Source organism: Cottoperca gobio, chromosome 14 (genome assembly GCF_900634415.1).
Source record: "Cottoperca gobio chromosome 14, fCotGob3.1, whole genome shotgun sequence".
NCBI lineage: Eukaryota > Metazoa > Chordata > Actinopteri > Perciformes > Bovichtidae > Cottoperca > Cottoperca gobio.
In genome coordinates this window covers 4,200,418-4,220,787 of record NC_041368.1, presented here as the reverse complement: position 1 = coordinate 4,220,787, position 20,370 = coordinate 4,200,418, and the positions used below count along the sequence as shown (strand labels likewise).

The window sequence follows — 20,370 nt, the reverse complement described above, 5'->3', positions numbered from 1 at the left end:
AAAAGGAAAACGCTCCCGGGATGAAGCAAAGACCTACTGTGGGTGCAAGTAAGAACCTAATCAACAAATGACACAAATTCAAATTTATTTCATGAAATGTTTTGCACTTTTATTCATTCCTCCATCTCGACTCACAGGCCTCTTAGAACTATATTTTTCTCATAAGCACTTTTTCTTCCTCAATCCACTGCCAGCGTAGTTTGAGTCCTTATAATATGTACTATAACTCTACACAACAATATGCATTACATTATTATATCTGTATAAATAGTTTAGATTCATATAGGTTTCTAAAGACAGGTCAGGTATTTTAAGCACACACAGGAATATACAACGCGACACCACCAAGTCAGCTGGATGAAGGCAAGATGAAAGAAATACTGCAGGTTTGTGATTATGAGTCTACAGATGAACCTGAGTGCACATTTTGGGGATTGTGTAGGATTTAGTGGCATCTAGTGGTGAAGTTCGAGATTGCAACCAACTGAATCCCCAACACTCACCCCTCCCTCAAGTTTACGGAAACTAATAAAAAACAACAATTCTTGGTTTCAGGAAATTAAACACTCATGAAAACATTATAATGAATATTATATTCAATGCTGCCAACAGATCCCACACTGCTCCTTTTAGTAAAACCTCTACAGCCGGCAACCTTTAGATGATCAATTACAGTTTCACTCAAACCATCTTCTTTTATAAGCAGCAGTTTCGTTTTGACGTCAGCAGGTTAATCTTAATTTGATGTATTTGAATCCACAAAACAGACTTGATACTATGACATATGGGCGACACTCCGACTGACGCGAAACCTTGAGTGCATTGAACTGAACTTCAGGGTCTCTTCTTTTGGGTCGTCTGCAGTGTTTCACACTCATGCGTTCAATGAAACCTCTATTGTAGATGCATGAAGTTCGACATGACACTTATCGTTAGCGTTAATAGGATAGCCATGCATTTCATATACAGTGGAGGAGCCACATGACTTTGGTGGTATTGTACAAGAAACTCCATTAACAAGGACAGTCATGATGAAAGCAAATCATCTCAACATTTGCATTTAAAAATGGCTTTTGAGTAAATAAGGTTATCAGCGTCAATGTCGCAGTGCACCCTTTCAGTTTTAAGTTTGCAGTGTGAAAAAGAATTGAGAGAAAATATGTAATTTATAGATGTTATATACAATTCACAAACGTAAATAATGTTGTGAAAGAAAACTTTGCACACAATGTATCTGAATATCTGTGCAAAATACTGTCAGTCCCACCCTGTATACACAAACCCACACACGCACAGATCTTTTTTGCACTGCAGTATTTTTCTGTGAGAAGGGGAGAAAAGAATCTACAGCTACAGTATATCTACCAATCACATCATTGGTTTATAAGGGAACTTATAGTAATTAATGTCAAGGCTACTGTGCAACTGAGATTCTCAAAAAACATCCATGCTATCGACAGATCGTCAAATGCACAAATTAAGATTAAGACTAACCAATGTGTTAGTGCAAAGACATATAAAATGAGTTTGTTATGCACCAATATTCACATACATTGGTACATGTTTTCCACTTAACAAAGCCGTGTTTACATTTGTAAGTCTTATAAAACAGATGTAAATAATACACTATTTTCTCTCCATTGATCACTTCAGTCAAATTGAATTTGCATTGCACTTAATCATGTCATTATTCCTGCACACACACTATTGTACACTTTGCCCTAGACAGTTGAGTTTTCCAGTAATCAGCCCTCTTACAGGTTTTGTTCAATTCACAGTATTTTAGACACTCAGTCTGTAAGTGCACGTATCAACTCACAAATAGATCTGTCGCTGCAAGACGTTTGCGGCATGCACAAGGCTCTAGGTACAATGCTTCCTGGTCTGTCCATTTGATTTCTTTAAAGTTTCAACATGTGTCACACTTTTAAAGAGTTTGGCATTCATCCATGAGTCAGAAAATATTTTCACAGGATGGACAAGTGTCATGAAAAAAAAAAAGGCAAACATGGCAAAACGTAAGACATCACACTGTTCCCACACAGTCCAGTTAAAGGTGTGATGTATGAATATACTCAAAGTATCAACAAACTCTTATCGCTGCTTCACTGGCAGTGACTGACATTTCTGAAACCAAGTCTTCCTCCTGGGACATGGATGGATTTTCTCGAACATAGTATTAACACTGACTGGATAAACATTGTGCTGTTTCGTCAGACAAACATTTCTCAAAGGCAGAAACCACTGGAAGGTAAAACTCAACAGATAATGCCAAATGCTCCTTGAAAACGAAAGGAAACCGAAGTCAAGGACTTAGAGAGGACCTACATGAGAGTTTCCCCTCATATAAAACAATGAATCTATCTGCAGGTAGTGTCCGGAGCTTCCCTGTTGAAAACAGATGCCTGTTACTTCCACTAAAATCTGGATTGATGTGGGTGGAGCTTGTGACGGTACAACCTTAACGATGAGCAAAAAGAGTTTAAAAACATTGGACTTGAACAAAGCGGCCCTGGAGGGCTGGGGAGACGCGGCTAGCTCACCTGCAGGCATACGTGCACCAGCGCAGGAGCGCCACAACTCCAATATACTTAACCAGCATTGTGTGAACTCGTTTGGCAAGCGCTTGAATTCAACAGACATTAATTTATATGTAATAGTTTCCACACTCCAGTTTTAAGGAGCTGGAGGTTTGTGGTCAGATATCACCATCAGGCGTTACCATCATTTCACAGTGAGGTTAGTATGAAGTCACTGTCAGTCTCTTTTCGTTTACTTTGATCTAAGTTTCTTGTTTGTCTTCGAGTCTGCCTGTACTGTAGCCTGTACTCTAATGAACTGTGGTTCTGTGAGATTATCAGCTCGGCCCCTGAGAAATGTTTGTAAAATTAAAACACCATATATGAATGACATCTGAAGAACATACAGCACCAGTGCAGGAAATGTAGCACACATTTTATTTCACTGCATCTGACATTTGCTTCTACTTCATGGCTGCACTGTTAGACCCACAGTGAGAAATACACCTTCAACATGCCAATCACACATGAACTGATGCAACACACAGAAATGGCATGAATAAGATTGACCATCTAAAATAGGATACACTTGTTGACATGTGAGACTTGGCAGTGATGAAGCAGTGGGATGTGTTAGAGTAAATCATTAAAACACTGGAATGACAATAATGATTGGCTGTGAACAAAAACATTTCTGTATCCCCATGGCAACACATTAGGAAACTAGGAGCTGTGCCACCTACAACTAAGAATTCCTGTTTTCTTTCCATACATTCGCTCTGCTTGCAAATAAAATCCTCCACATTAACATGTCACTAAATCAGAACTGCAGAGCAATGCTCCGGCCACAGTTCAGAATATTTTATGCCATAAAAAACATAAACTTACAAAATTAAATTAAATCACAAAAGTATGGCATAAGCTCTCAAGGAAACCAGCCCTGATCTGCCCATATGCCTGCTAAAAATAGCTCTGGCTGCTAAAAATCACACCACACACACGCACACACACACACACACACACACACACACACACACACACACACACACACACACACACACACACACACACACACACACACACACACACACACAATCACATATACACATTTATGCGATTACATTTTGATTTCTCATAGTTCTGTTGAACGGAAAAAGCAAGTTGAAATACTGCCGGCTGTGGATATGTTGCAGTCTCTCTTCATGTTTCTCAGCTTCAAAGGTAAAAAACAAAGGGATACAGCAGCAGTTCATGATCCTTGAAGGGGAGGAACATTTGTATGCATTTTTGCACCTCTGAAAGTGAATGCATATACAATTCCAATATGGATTTTCAGTTGGCAAAATACCAGAAGCGAGAAGAAGTTGCATACTTTTGGTCAGTCTGATCTTTGTCTAGATGTGACGAGAAAAAATAACTTTTCGATGCAGCATTGTGTGGAGTGTAGGAATGTGGATGAACAAGACAGAAGAGAAGCTACAAACAAGTTCTGCCAATGATTGTGTCTCTGCAGGACAAATGGTGGTGTGTTAGTGCCCTCTCATCCACTGCAGACTGATGAGGTCACTTCAGTCAGGGGGGGCTTTCCTTGAAAAGCTCTCCGACTGAACTCCAAGAAGAGCCTTTTAAAGGCCACATTCTCTTCATGGGCTCAGAAAAGGTAGGTTGAATATTGCACATCATGTCCGCTTGCCTTGACATTATCGATCAGTGATACTGGTTTCTCCTCTTTTCGGACTCAGAGTTGTAGTCCTTGAGGCCAATGCTTTTATGGAGATTAAGAAGGGAGTCTCTTAGCTGGATGAAAAGACAGGAGAGAAGTAAGTCAGAGTAGTTTAAGATTGAATCACAAAAATGCAGAACCCAACCCTAACAAGCAGAGACTGACTACACTGTTACAATGTTCCCACCAGTGTCCGCATGAGTATGGACACAGGTGGAAAATCTAGGAAGTGATGCATGAGCTGAAACTGTCTCTTGAACAGCAGTGAATGGGAAATCCTTTTTTTTTTGTTAAATTCAACAACAACTGCTGCAACATCAACATTTTAATGGAGACAGACGACTGAAAAAACAACTAAACTTCACATTCATCTCATTCAGCAACACTGTTTACATCAGTCTGTTGCTCATCAAACCACTCCACTGCTTCAGTCCTTTAAATAGTGGACGCCGTCATTGTGAAGGAGACATTCCTGTTTTATTTCATTAAGTTATTTTAGTATTGATTATTTATCATCTTCAGCATGATGAAGATCTTAAGTGGAGCCATTTGGACACAAAGCACAACATAACTTTTCTACAAAGACCATTGAAGGGGGTTGTATACTTTTGATACTTATAGTCAGTGTATGTACAGGCATGGGATCAAAGCAATGCACTGCTGTGGATGAGGCAGCAGCAACACATATTTTAGACACCTAAAAAAAGTGCCAAACTAAACAAATCAGTTTATGCGTATGCTGTGTAACTTCCCATCCGACAGCCCTTTCCAACGGGGAAATGAAGCCATTATCTATGCTCTCAACAGATTTCTTTAGGTGGCTAAAATAAGTGTTGCTGATGGCCTCGTCCACAGCAGTACACTCTACTCTTGTCTGTTTCTCTAAGCTGGGGGCATGACGACCTCCATCTACTGTAGGTGATACACTGACTGTGGATAAGTACCTTATATGATCACACAACATCTGAACTCTTCCTTTAACACCTATGGGTTTTGCTGTGATACTGGCCTATGGAAGTATTTTGTGGTGTTGTACACTATTTGAGTTCGACCTGCTCTCTCACCTTATCAAGTAGCAGCACTGATGATTTGATTATCTCTTTCCACTTCTGGAGATCGTTGTCATCGTAACGCTGCTGGGAGTCCGTGAGCTGCACCCATTTCAACTGGGTCTGAGGAGTTCTGCTGATGAGACACAGCTATATATGTCATAGACAGTCACAGACATCTAAATGTAATTAAAGTACAGATAGCACACACAGACACACAGGACAGCAGAGCGACTTAAGTCACTTACTGTGCTTCTAAACAGTGCTAACCTTAAAGATGGACAAGGCTAGACTTTGTGTAAAAGGCGTATCCATCTTATCAGACTGAATCAATCATGCCACAAATTATCTTTCACAGGGGGAATATTGTTCTGGTGTAGAGCAAGGCCCAGATTAAGGCTTTTGTACATATTTTCAGGCTGAGAGTGTGACTTTATCATTTAAAACAATAATATACAAGTGACATTTTTTCCCAAAGTGGAATTGAAATTCAGCTAAAGTAAATATTTTTGAAGATCACCATGTTATCACTTATTTGTTGAGCTCTTACTAAGTTTTCCATCACCATTGACATAGTGCTTTAGTAAATCAGGAGCTAGATACATGCAAATTGTGGATGCAAATTAAATGATAACCCACAGAGCAGCCATACATTTGGCCCTCAGTTTATTAATGCCATGACATTTGGGGCCAAAATAACTATCACATGACATGAATTAAACTATATTTATAAAGATATAGATATATAGATATATATCTATGTATATAGTTATCATCTATTAATAAGATCTGTGGCAAACAGAAAAAACATTTGCGATTCCTTTCACCATGTCCAACATTACCTTTCTTGTGGTCTCAATCCCTGCGATGCAGCGAGCCTCTGTGTGGTGCACTCCAGCATCCACAGCTTGTAGAACAACATTACATTGAGAATCACCAGCAGTATCAGGCTACAGAGAGATAAAGAGAGAAAATATAGAGAGACTGTACAACAGAGACTAATCTACTACGTCACTTGCCATTTACTGAAATGAATCAGGGCCATGGCAGGAATAAAAAATACCTTATACAGATCCTATGGGATGCAATTGAAGACAAGAACAGAGAAAAAAGGTAGATTACAACAGATTGCAACCACACACAAACAAAGGAAGTGCACATCCTCAAATATTCCCTGGTGGATAAAACTATGAAATTGAATCCAATGTGTTAGAATGATATAAATCAAAACAGCTGATTTCAGGTGCTGATAAGAAATTGACTTCATCTAAGTAGAAGTACTCTAACATTCAGTCAATCGACGGATAACTCATTGTCATCAATTCAGATAATCAATCATTGAAGTAATCTATTAAGCAAAAATGCAGAATATTCTCTTTTTCCAGCTTGTCAAAGGATTTGCTTTTCTATCCTTTATAAAATAGTAAACCGAATGTCCAAACCGAATTGGGTTTTGGACTGTTGGTCGGACAAAATAAGACATTTAAAGACGTCATTTTGGAAATTTTGATGGGCTCTTTATAGACAAAACAATCAACAGATAACTGATTGCAGACTTGATGGTAAGAGCACAGGCTGTCAAGTCTGCTTGATTCGCAGCAGTCAATGATAAAAACTGCTTGTGTTGAGTTTGAAGGTGAGTGAGGATCGTGTTCTCTGTTTGTTGGAGGATCGTCAAACATTGTCTATCACAAAGCAGGAAGTGATGACAATATACAAGTAAAACCATAACTCACACAAGGCTGATGAAAAGCAGTAGTTTGGAGAAGTTGTAGAGTGCAAAGCCTCCTGGGCCGTCAGGTATGTGTCTGGTCTGCGTGGAACCTACAGGAGAACGAGAAACAGAAAGCAGGGACTGTGAAAAAACATCTCAAAAAGGATTTTACTGTAAAGGTGTTATATGTAGACTTTTGTCATCCTCAAATTTACAAGGGAACTACATATCCTATAAATATTGTCCTGTTAAAAAAACATTTTGCTCGCCGTCAGTCCTGAAGTACTTTACTGACCACAGATCATTTGGTGACCTCTGCTCCGCTGACCTGCCACATGTTTGATGTGGTGGATGTCCTCATCCTCCTCATTCTCGGGAGTGGTGACGGGGCTCAAGGCCTCATCCATGTTACACGGTGTTCTAAGGTGATGGACTATCATCCGTTTCCTCCTGTGGCTACTGCATGTCCTTAGAGCCTTGGTTTTGTGCGACTGTCTATGAGGCTCCACCAACACAACATCCAATTTATTCAGCTCCAACTCTAGAAAATGAAAACCAGAATGGGAGGTTTGAGGGTTAAAGGTTGCAGTTAGAGTTGATATTTAGTTTGGTTGTTTGTGCCATTAGCATTGAGTGAAGTCTTCAGACTGTGGTTACTTTGTAATCTTGCATGATCACTTTTTCATTGAAATAAGTAAAGATGTTGACACCAGCTGAGAAGCCAACTCTGATTATCGGTAGCTCAATTTTGAGATATGTTCATTTTGAGACACCAGCGACGATAGTCACGTGCATTCCGGGGGCCAGAGCGGGCGACATAGAAGCACATTTGAAACTGCTGGCTAAGGCTAAACGTAAATACAGTAAGATTGTTATTCACGTCGGCGGTAATGACACGCGATTGCGTCAATCGGAGTGTACTAAAGTTAATGTGGAGTCGGTGTGTACATTTGCCAAAACAATGTCGGACTCCGTAGTTTTCTCTGGTCCTCTGCCAAATCTTTTGAATGATCATTCCGTCGCTGGCTCTCACGGTGGAGTCCAGATAATGATGTGGGCTTCGTAGACAATTGGCGGACTTTCTGGGGAAGACCTGGTCTAATTAGGAGTGACGGCATCCATCCTACTTTGGCTGGAGCAGATCTCATATCCAATAATATTACAAAGTCTATTAGTGGACCTAATCCATGACAACCCAGAGTTGAGACCAGGACAAAGAGTTGCAGTCTTACAAATCAAATCAAATCAAATTTATTTGTATAGCCCAATATCACAAATTATACATTTGTCTCAGTGTGCTTTACAGACTGTACAGGTTACGACATCCTCTGTCCTTAGACCCTCGCATCGCACAAGGAAAAACTTCCTAATAGAAATTGAAAGTTTGGATGAATCCAGGAAAATGTCAATAAGGCCTCCCTGTGTCCAGCAGGACCAGGTCACCAGGCGCTGTCACGATTCATGATCCTGACGTAAACTTTATCAGTGGCAACCTGCCACATGAGAGACAGACAATCCGGGGATGATACCCCGGATGGTGAGTTAGTAACTACATTTACATAAATGCATACAGATAGAGAGGGAGAAGAAGAGAGAGGGAGGGGAGGAGAGAGGAAGAGAAGGAAGAGAGCAAGGATGTGTCCCCCGGCAGTCTAAGCCTATAGCAGCATAACTAGGGGCTGATCCAGGGCAAACCTGAGCCAGCCCTAACTATAAGCTTTATCAAAAAGGAAAGTCTTTAGCACACACTTCTCTGTGCTTCTTTCCGGGCAGTCACCCACTCAAATCCCCATAGTGACTGTGTCTGCCCCACGACCACTGAAACTAATCAAGTCTATGGTTAACAGAAGAGGAGTTATACATGAAAACCTAATTAAAATAAACACCACCGCTGCAAAAGTGCAACTAAATCGAAAAATTAAATGTTGGCTCTTAAACATCAGATCTTTATCAACGAAAGCTGGATTGGTAAATGATTTAATATCAGATAATAAGATTGATTTATTTTGTCTCACTGAAACCTGGCTGAGACATGAAGAATATGTCAGTCTAAATGAATGCACTCCACCTGGTCATATTAATACTCACATTCCTCGAGGTACTGGCCGAGGAGGTGGAGTTGCGGTCATATTTGACTCAAACCTCTTGATCAATCCTAAGCCTAAACTAAACTATAACTCTTTTGAAAGCCTTGTTCTTACGCTCTCAAACCCAACATGGAAAACAATAAAGCCAGTTTTATTTGTTACTGTGTACCGCCCTCCTGGTCCGTATTCTGAATTTCTATCTGAATTCTCAGAATTTTTTATCAAATTTAGTCCTTAAAACAGATAAAGTAATTATTGTAGGTGACTTTAATATTCATGTGGATGTTGATAGTGATAGCCTTAATAATGCATTTATTTTAATATTAGATTCAATTGGGTTCAGTCAAAATGTACATGAACCAACTCACTGTTTAAACCACACTCTGGACCTTGTTCTGGGATATGGTGTTGAAATTGAAAGTTTATCAGTGTGTCCACATAATCCTCTTTTATCAGACCATTTTTTAATAACTTTTGAAGTCCTGTTACTGGACTACAAGCCAGTAGGCAAAATATCCTACGCTCGATATTTATCTGAAAGTGCTGTGACTAAATTTAAGGAAGTGATTCCATCAGCACTTAATTCAATACCAGGACTCAATATCAATATAATGGAGGACTCCAATGCTAACTTTAGTCCCTCACAAATTAATTATCTTGTTGATAGCGCTGCAGCCTCACTGTGAATAACACTCGACTCTGTCGCTCCTCTAAAGAAGAAGATCATAAAACAGAAAAAGAAAGCTCCATGGCTTAATTTACAAATCCGCAAACTAAAACAAAAGTCGAGAAATCTTGAAAGTAAATGGCGTTCCACTAAATTGGAAGAATCTCATTTAGTCTGGTTAGATCATCTTAAAACGTATAAAAAGGCTCTCCGTAATGCCAGAGCAGCTTATTACTCTTCCTTAATAGAAGAAAATAAGAACAACCCCAGGTTTCTTTTCAGCACTGTAGCCAGGCTGACAGAAAGTCACAGCTCTACAGAGCCTTCTATTCTTATATCTCTCAGTAGTGACGACTTCATGAGCTTCTTTAACGATATAATTATAATTATTAGAGACAAAATTAATCTCCTCCTGACCTCAATTGGTAACGACTTAACTTCAACTGTTGGAATTTTAAAAACATCTGTAACTCCTGAAATATATCTAGACTGTTTTACTCCAATCAACCTTAACCAACTAACTTCAACAATCTCATCGTCTAAGCCATCAACCTGTCTTTTAGACCCGATTCCAACTAAGCTGTTTAAAGAAGTTTTACCCTTAATTAACACCTCGTTATTAAATATGATCAACCTGTCTCTATTATCTGGCTACGTACCACAATCCTTTAAAGTAGCTGTAATAAAACCACTTCTTAAAAAGCCTAGTCTTGATCCAGAGGTTTTAGCCAACTATAGGCCGATATCTAACCTACCCTTTCTCGCTAAAATCCTTGAGAAAGCAGTCGCAAAACAGTTGTGTGACTTTTTACATAATAATAGTTTATTTGAGGTTTTTCAATCTGGATTTAGAGTTCATCATAGCACAGAGACGGCACTGGTGAAAGTTACCAATGACCTTCTATTGGCATCGGACAAAGGACTTGTCTCTGTTCTTGTCTTGTTGGACCTCAGTGCTGCTTTCAACACTGTTGATCATGACATTCTACTACAGAGACTGGAACATTGTGTTGGCATAAAAGGAACCGCACGAAGCTGGTTCAAGTCCTATTTATCTGAGCGATCTCAATTTGTACTTGTTAACGATAAATCCTCCATGACAGCCAAAGTCAGTCTTGGAGTTCCGCAGGGTTCTGTACTTGGACCGATTCTATTCACCTTATATATGCTTCCTTTGGGCAATATTATAAGGAACCACTCTATAAACTTTCATTGTTATACGGATGATACCCAATTATATCTATCAATTAAACCAGATGAAACCAATCAATTGGCTAAACTTCAAGCATGCCTTAAGGACATAAAAACTTGGATGTCTATCAACTTTTTGATGTTAAACACAGACAAAACTGAAGTTATTATACTTGGCCCTAAACGCCTCCGAAACGCATTTTCTAATGACATAGAAGCTCTGGATGGCATTAACTTGGCCTCCAGCACCACTGAAAGGAATCTTGGCATCTTCTTTGATCAAGATCTGTCGTTTAACTCCCACATAAAACAAATCTCAAGGACTGCCTTCTTTCATCTACGTAACATTGCAAAAATAAGATACATCCTGTCTCAAAATGATGCAGAAAAACTAGTCCATGCATTTGTTACTTCAAGGCTGGATTACTGCAACTCATTGTTATCAGGTTGTCCCAAAATGTCGCTTAAGACTCTTCAGTTGATCCAAAATGCAGCGGCACGTGTATTGACAAGAACAAGGAAACGGGATCATATTACTCCTGTATTAGCTCCACTGCACTGGCTCCCGGTAAAATACAGAATAGAATTCAAAATCCTTCTCCTGACTTACAAATCAATTAATGGTCAGGCTCCAGCATATCTTAAAGATCTCATAGTACCTTATAAACCAACTAGAGCATTACGCTCCCAGACTGCAGGGTTACTTGTGGTTCCTAGAGTCTCTAAGAGTATAATGGGAGCAAGAGCCTTCAGCTATCAAGCTCCTCTCTAGTGGAACCAGCTTCCAGTTTGTGTTCGGGAGGCAGACACACTCTCCACATTTAAGAGTAGGCTAAAGACTTTCCTTTTTGATAAAGCTTATAGTTAGGGCAGGCTCAGGTTTGCCCTGGATCAGCCCCTAGTTATGCTGCTATAGGCTTAGACTGCCGGGGGACACCTCCCTGCTCTCTTCCTTTTCTTCCTCTCTCCTCCCCTCCCTCTCTTCTTCTCCCTCTCTATCTGTATGCATTTATGTAAATGTATGTTACTAACTCACCATCCGGGGTATCATCCCCGGAGTGTCTGTCTCTCATGTGGCAGGTTGCCACTGATAAAGTTTACGTCAGGACCATGAATCGTGACAGCGCCTGGTGACCTGGTCCTGCTGGACACAGGGAGGCCTTATTGACATTTTCCTGGATTCATCCAAACTGTCTATTTCTTTTTTTCCAACACAACATAATTTCTGTCAAATGTTGTATTTGTACTATGTTGTTTATCCTGTACACACGACATCTATTGCACGTCTGTCCGTCCTGGGAGAGGGATCCCTCCTCAGTTGCTCTCCCTGAGGTTTCTTCCATTTTTCCCCCTTTAATTTTGGGGTTTCTTTTAGGAAGTTTTTCCGTGTGCGATGCGAGGGTCTAAGGATGTCGTAACCTGTACAGTCTGTAAAGCACACTGAGACAAATGTATAATTTGTGATATTGGGCTATACAAATAAATTTGATTTGATTTGATTTGAGTCACATGACTTGGACTCAATCAGACTCGTCATTAATTCTGACTTTATACTCAATTTGAAAAAATTGTACACTAGTGAATCGTGACTTCACTTGGACTTTAGGCCTTTGACTTGGAATAACATCTGTACTATGCCCAAAATTAAAAATATATACGTGTAAAAAAGTGTGCAGCAACACCTGAGCACATCCAGATATGAAAACATTCAGGAAAGTATCCTTCTAATTTTTATCTTTCACCAGTTTAAGTGACGGCTATAAGAAGTACCTTAACAGGACTCCCCGCAGACAATCTTGAAATTAATTGATTGGTCTTAAAACGTTTTTAAAACTTTTTTTAAATTTATTTTTAATTTTAATTTGCTTTATCTACAAACAATTTTGCGACCCCCCTGCAGTACCTCCTCGGACCCCCTGGGGGTCGCGGACCCCTTGTTGAAGACCTGTGCCCTAGTGCAGTGATTTTCAACCACTGTGACACGGCACAGGGACGAGAGATCGTCAGGTGTGCCGTGGGAAATTATCCAACTTTTTATTTTTTTTAAATCAATTTTCTCTGACAGCACTCGTACCGGAGCTCCGACAACATTCAAACAACTAACTAGCTAGCTATAATAGCTATGCTGGTAGATGTGGTAGAGCTAGCTAACTAGAGGCATCAAAACAGGAACTAAGTGGTAAAGTAGTAAAGCCCGACCCCATTGGCTGCATGTGGCAAGAGTGAAATGATGAGCAGTGTCCCGCGCAAGCATTAACAAAGCTTGAGAGGGTGATGTCACTGGAACTTAAACAGATGTCATTTTGGGATACTTGAGGAGAAGGTTGATGCTGTCGTCTTAGATTTGTTCTATTCAGGACATTTTAGTTTAATGCTGTTTACCCAGTAGACTATAAAGATGATGATCATGAGACATTTCAATTAGATATGAATCATAGTATACAGACAAGGATCCACGAAAGTGAGAGGGAAAGATGAAGAATGGAGGCAGGGTTGAAAGGCAGCAAAGGAACGCTCGACAATGAACCTTAGGAAACTGATTAAGTTTATCCACAGTTGAAGAGGACTTGATTATGACAGATTAGGAAAATCTGTCCACAGAAGACAAATGTGTTCCTCTGATCAACATTGCTATGTCGCAAATTGAATAAAAAAGGCCAAATTGACCAACAAAAACAACTTTCCATAAAGTAAGCAACAGTGCTAACAACGGCAGATCATAATTATGAGATCCGCGTTCAAAAATACCAGAAATGTTCAATAAATGTTGTTTGTGTTGTAGTGCTAACCTAAGTGTCTGAAGTACTCATCCAGGCCACTCCAGAAGTTCCTCTCAATGAAGCCCTTCACAAGCCCCCATGGCTGCTTCCTGTAACGAAGCTCTGTCGACACCCTGCAGGACACACACACACACACACACACACACACACACACACACTTATAATAAACTGGAAAAACTGGGAAATGTTAATGTCCATGTAGATAGATGTTAAGAAATGATGTGGTGTACGTTTTTGGCCCCATAATCTTACTGGGATCCAAAATGAGACATTGATAATAAATCTTTGGCGACATCAGGACATAATTTATTTCTTTGTCGGAGGAGGGGTGATGTTAAAATTATTTTTGCTTGTCAGTGATTATAATCCCACCAAGAGCCTCATTTTTCACCCCCACCCCAGAAATAATTACAGCCCCAATTACTTGTTACTGATTAATTTCTACTTCTACACTGATGATAGGCCTACTCTGTTTCCTATAATGGTGGTGATGATCATTCCTAAATAATTAAAATTAGAGGCCGGCTTGTCTGCTGTGAAAGACACATGTCATGTAATTTCTTGCTCCTAAATTCAGATAAAACTGAGATGCTAGACATTCACACAAATTTGATCACTTACAGAAACTCTGAGATATTCCAAAGTCAGACAGCTAAGACTCTTGGTCTTACGTTTGATTCAATCCTTTCTTTTGATCAGCACATCAAAGATACCACCAGTAGTGCCTTCTTTCATCTACACAACAAAGCTAAAGTCACGTCTATTTATCCATGGTTGATGTGGAGACCCTAATTCATGCCTTTCTATCATCCAGACTGGATTATGTATCGTTTTGCTGTCAGGCCAGCCACATGCTACTACTAAAAGTCTTTAAATGGTTCAGAATACTAGCTCTAGCTAGAATCCTAACTAAAACAAGAACATTTGACAATATTAGAGCAGTTTTAACTTCCCTAAAGTGTCAGACTGACACTGATAGTCAGATCAGAAATGTACTTGGCTTGGTTTTTGGCTTTGATTTAACTCATGGGGACCAGTAACTCGAGAACCAGTACACAGCAGGATTTGATTCAAAACTGAAGTTCAAGGATCAATCCATACAGATTGTATGTGACCCAATTTCATACGTGGAAGCTGTAGGTTTTGACATTCTTATGTTGTTTTACTGATTACTTTGCAGGTTACATGTTGAACTTGTTCTCTCTTTGCTGCTGCGCAGCTACTGTGGTTAGGTCTGTGGGAGCTGACCAATCAGAGCCGACTGGGCTTTCCAAGTGGGGGACCTTAAAGTGGCAGTAGCTAGAGTGGACTGTTTCAGACAGAGGGTCAATGGAGAGGCTGTGTATAGTTAGAGAGATATAATGTGTTTTAAGTGCATTAAAGACAGTAGAGCCCTGAAATAAAAATATTAACCTAAAAAAAAGGGTTACAGTATGTGACCATAAGTGCTTCAGTTTGGTTCTAATGCATTAACTCAGCACTTGGCCTTTGAAGGAAGCACACTTCTTTCTATGTTATATTTGTTATTGTCATGAAACACGCATGAGAGTAAAATATTGTCCTTACCTAAGACGACACATGTTCTTCGCTACTCTAGTGAGCATGTAGCGATTGAAGGTGTAGAAGTAGTCGTGGTAGGGTACATCATGGGCGATCACCTCTGCATCGATAATGTAGCACTCATTCTCCTGGCTCGCCTTGTACAGAGTCTGAACTCACAACAGCACATAGTCAGATACAACTTTCTGCTAACAAGTGACAACTTCTGGGTATAGTAGGCTACTCTATACGGGTTAATCCAAATTCAAACTAAATAATTTATTGAGCCTTTACAAATGTCCACCTACCTGTGTCTCTGTGACTGTAGCTGTCTTGGGAGCAAGCGGATTATTCAGGGCGATGGTGTACATGATCTCTCTTGACTGGTTACCATCCTGCTCTTTCCTCCATGTGTGATACACCACATCTGCAAGAGTAAACCTAAAAATGAAACTTAAAGGAACAACTGGTAACACTATCAAACAAGTGTATGTCTAGGGTATTATTAATTAAACATTTTCCTAAAATTTACACCATTGCATGTATTGTCTTTGACAGAAATACATTGATCAACATCGGAAAAAAGGAAGCACAGGTAATGGATCAAGTGTAGCAGACCTTGAAGTAATAAATGCCCACAACATCTTATGACTACCCAGCAAAACCAGCCTAACCAAACGCCACCGAAAGTGGCGCGACTGCCCCAGGAAGAGAGCCGGGATAAGAGCTAAGCTAACCCAGTTAGGACCTACATATAAGGCTTTTCCACTACCCAGCCTACTCCCCCACCTGGGGAAACAATACCCCATGTTTACAAGAACATTCCTGGCAGATACAAAGACCTCCCCCGTCCCCACTTTGGACAATCAGATCACATTTCCCTGCTTCTTCTGCCAATTTACTCCCAGCTAATTAAAAGGATCAAACCATCAACAAAATAGTTGAGGGTGGAGGGTGGACAGCTACAGCTACTCAACAGAATCATACCAGACATCATATCATATGTGGTGATCACAAAGACAATAAAATAATTTCCAAACAAAAAAGCCTGGATGAATGGAAAGAAGCTGCCTTTCGTTCAGGTGACAAGGAAGCATACATCATTGCCAGCGAGACTGAAAGCTGGTATCAAAGAGGCAAAGCGGAGGCATCAGGAGACACTGAAGAGAGACCTCAACACTAACATCACCTAAGATATGTTGCAGGCCATCCAGAATATCACAGGCTACAAAGGCAGGAGCGCCCCCATCATGTGTGAGGCCATGTTTCCACATGACTTTAACACCTTTTATGCTTGTTTTGATCTCCTCAACAAAGAGGCCGCTGTCAGGTCTGCTCCACCTCCAAACCTGGACAAAACCTGGACAAAAGTGGACCTGTCACTGAAGAATTCACAACGGATGTGAGGAAAGCCCCGATGAGAGTGAATTTGAGTAAAGTTGACGGCATCCTCTGCCACAGAGGATGTTGTCCTTACCTAAGACGACACCGTCTCCACTGCCCTCCTCTCAGCCCTCACACCTTTAAGATCACAACAACTACATCAGAATGGTGTTTGTTGATTTCAGCTCAGCATTCGATACAATCTCCCCTATTGGCAAACTTAGTACTCTGGGCTTGAGTACCGTACTCTGCAACTGGATATTGGACTTCCTCACAAACCCCCCCAGTCAGTTTGGATTGGTGGTCACACCTCCTTTACTCTGGGGTTGAACACTGGAGCACCCCAGGGCTGTGTGCTCAGCCCCATCCTGTTCACACTGTACAGCCACGACTGCAACCCCCGACATGAAAATAATTCTGTTGTTAAGTCTGCTGACAACACTACCATTATCGGTCGGATTACAAGGAAACTTTCCCAGCAAAGGAGGACTCCTGGTAACCTAGGGTAGATTGGTACCCATCTACAGAGCACCATGATATTAGTTAGGTGAGGTGCCTGCGCAGAGCCCAAAATATATTAAAAGACAATACCAACCCCAGCAATAGCCAGTTCGCCCTGCTGCCATATGGCAAGCGATACAGAAGATTGCCGCAGTCGTACCACCAGACTACAGAGCAGCTTCTCTCCTCAGGCTGTAAGACTCCTCATCTCATTCCACACTGTACTCCACCATAAAACATTGTTTTGTTTTGTGTTTTCCTATGTAGCGTAAAGCGGTTACAACTTGCATTTTGTTGCGTAACCCTGTGTTGTAGAATGACAATAAATGACCCTTGAACCTTGATATACACATTCCTGTACACATACACATTCCTGATGTTCCGTATAAAATCAACGACAGATCTATCTGACTACCTACTGACATGTATGGACAAAGTACTGAGACCCTTACTGGGCTCAGTTTGTTGACCTTTCTGTCTTAATGCAATAGTGTGACACTGGTGAAGTTGAACTTTACCTGAAAATCTCCTCTGCTCCCGAAAGTCCCTTATGAACTCAGACTCAGTGAAAAGTAGGTCATACATCTTGTCCACACCAAACTTGTACACTTCGTTGATGTATTGCCTGCCACTCAGGTCCTTGTGGAAAGCCTGAACCTCACCTGCACAAAAGGGTATTTCTGTGTGTGAGAGTGTTGTGGAGTGAAAACTGAGCAGATAAACAGATATCTCTCATAAATATCAACAGCATAGACAAATACATGGTGGGCTGAATTGAGGTGGACAGCTGCATTTTCTAAAATTCTTTTCTTTTTTTCTTTGTATTACACACCTTCGTCATGCGTCTCAGATGAGTCACTGATCTCAGTGGGCAGGTCCTCGTTGTCATTGAGGTCCAGTGACAGTAAAGGGGCGTGGCTGCTGTGCTGGCTGTCGAGGTTCTCGGGCATGGGGAGGGTCAGCAGGTCTGTGTCAGGGAGACGGCTGGATACGTCCTCCACAAGGGCCAGGTCATATTGCTGGACCAGGAAGAGTTAACAAGATCAACCAAAAATACTAGTAAAATAAGAGTAAAAGCAGGGACATGCATTGTTTAAAAGGGTGATCCAGTGATTTAGTGTTCTACTTCAATAAAGTTGGGGGACTCAAAAGAGACAGACAAATGGCAAAAAAGGGTAACATTTGAAGCAGAGGCCGAGATATTGTGTCAGTCAAGCTAAAACAGTTACACACAGTGGATCCTACATTTCCCATAATGTAACCCATAGCATCTTTTTAGTCAACCCTCTCTGCCTCGTAAAAGTGCTTCTCTTTCAATCTCCATGCCTCCATTTTTTACCACAAATGTGAGAGAAAATGGTATATGCATTATTTATATATGTTAAAAATATAAAATAAAAATTGTAAAATTGAACAAATTGTACCATTGTATCTAAATATAAGTGCACAACAAACCAAATTCACATTTGGACATTTCTGTGTGCACATTTACACAACTAAATATCAAAACATTAGGTAGTCTTGATTTGTGTATTCTTCAGTCTTCAGTAGAAACAAACCCTCACAGACACACCGATCTTTTTTCACTATGTTTTCTTTGGAAGCGGTGAAACATACACATACGTAATACATATTCTCAAACATGCACTACTCTGGCAGTACATGCCATGTTAGAAGAACCAGTCCACAACTATATGTGTGCAGTACATAGTTACATGTTTACCTATACAGATACTACATGTATGTATGTATGTATGTATGTATGTATGTATGTATGTATGTATGTATGTATGTATGTATGTATGTATGTATGTATGTATGTTGTCCATTCCTAAATTAGTGATATATTGTATTATCAAATGTCATTCACTTGGCTGTATATAATAGCTATTTGCTTATATTTGTATGTATGTGTGTACAGTGTCTTCAGGAACATTTGTTCTTGACACTGTGTGTAAGTACAACGAGAGCTACTGGAAGCCAGAATCACATTTCTTGTATGTTTTAACAATCCCCACATGACAAAGTGTGCTACTTCCTGCAGTAGTAAACACAGTTTAGCTGTTGTCCTGTCTACTCACGAGGACTGAAGAGTCAGTGCAGGGCAGCTCCGGCAGAGTGTTCTCGGGGAAGGCTTTGTGGGGCAGGCCAGGGCTGACATCGGGCTTGGCCTCAGTGTTCTTGCCCAGGGTGTTGCCAGTGTCGTTGCTTGGCTCGTTGTTTTCCTCCACCGGCAGCTCTTCACAGTACCTGCACCATGGAGACGGACAGCAGCTGTAGGTCAAGGTTACCAGCTTGCTGCACACTGCCCGCACTGGGCTACACACATGCATGGGTGTGATGGAAGTGTTATGGCTTTTTGTTTTTTTTTACTGATTGTCCTGCAAAGATGGACACCAAATATTTGGACTGTTTGGATCCCTGTTAAATACAAATACAAATATCTCTTACAGCTGACATATTCTGCTACTTTTCTTCTTTAGTATGGCTCACCTGTGAATAAATTTTACTCTTCTTTTTAAGTCTTGTTTTTTTAAACCCATCACTTCTTCTGTATTTCAGGGAAGTGCAAACCCACATAACCTCAATTTATCGGTTTTATTTGCAGAATATTTTACCAACTTTATAATTGATCATATATTAGTTTTTATAATATAAGCTTCTATAACTTTGAACTTGATTTGCAAAATCAAATTAACTTTCATGTAATGATTCGTAGGAAAAATAACGATTCATTTGAGTTGTTAACTGATCTAAATACCATTTTAAATACCATCAATAGTTTGGCAGGGTATTTAATTAATCACTCAATAATTTGTTTTAAAGAAAAATATTACTTAATTGATTTAAATAAAACCCATAATCTTTCAGGAAGAGAGGAATCAAGCAATCATGTCAGACACAGATAAATTGCAATGTTACATAAACAAAACATGATTACACTAGAAATATTTTTCCCCATGAGGAAAGTGTAGGATGAACTGGAACATATGATGGATGCATGTTTTTTTATGGTTGTGTTTAAAACTCACCCCATGGTGTTGAAGTCCTCATCAGGAGGGACGTAGTCCTCATCGTCACTGGTCAGGCCAAGTTCATTACCATAACACTGATGGACAAAGTGCCACAGCTCTTTTGGACATAAAGGCTAAGAGAAGAAGAAGTGACAGAGAAATGCAGAGTAATCATTCACATGTGATGGGCAAGTCATACTGAA

At 40.2% G+C, this 20,370-nt stretch overlaps 1 protein-coding gene across 5 annotated transcripts in view; it reads right to left on the bottom strand.

Annotated features, from left to right (window-relative positions):
- Nucleotides 1–97: 97 nt before the first annotated feature.
- The window catches only part of LOC115019234 (protein Aster-B-like), a 32,006-nt gene continuing 11,733 nt past the window's right edge, over nt 98–20,370 (bottom strand). For 2 of the 5 annotated variants that reach the window (XM_029448690.1, XM_029448695.1), the window contains 13 exons: nt 20,186–20,301; nt 19,235–19,403; nt 17,986–18,172; nt 17,672–17,815; nt 15,578–15,696; nt 15,297–15,439; nt 13,740–13,843; nt 7,301–7,546; nt 7,028–7,115; nt 6,355–6,366; nt 6,134–6,241; nt 5,307–5,427; nt 98–4,316 (listed from right to left, as the gene is read on the bottom strand). In XM_029448690.1, the coding sequence (XP_029304550.1) occupies nt 4,227–4,316; nt 5,307–5,427; nt 6,134–6,241; nt 6,355–6,366; nt 7,028–7,115; nt 7,301–7,546; nt 13,740–13,843; nt 15,297–15,439; nt 15,578–15,696; nt 17,672–17,815; nt 17,986–18,172; nt 19,235–19,403; nt 20,186–20,301 (1,647 nt within the window). In that variant the 3' untranslated portion in view covers nt 98–4,226. The remainder of the gene's footprint in view (nt 4,317–5,306; nt 5,428–6,133; nt 6,242–6,354; nt 6,367–7,027; nt 7,116–7,300; nt 7,547–13,739; nt 13,844–15,296; nt 15,440–15,577; nt 15,697–17,671; nt 17,816–17,985; nt 18,173–19,234; nt 19,404–20,185; nt 20,302–20,370) is intronic. The other 3 variants (XM_029448691.1, XM_029448693.1, XM_029448694.1) reach the window with 3 other exon arrangements.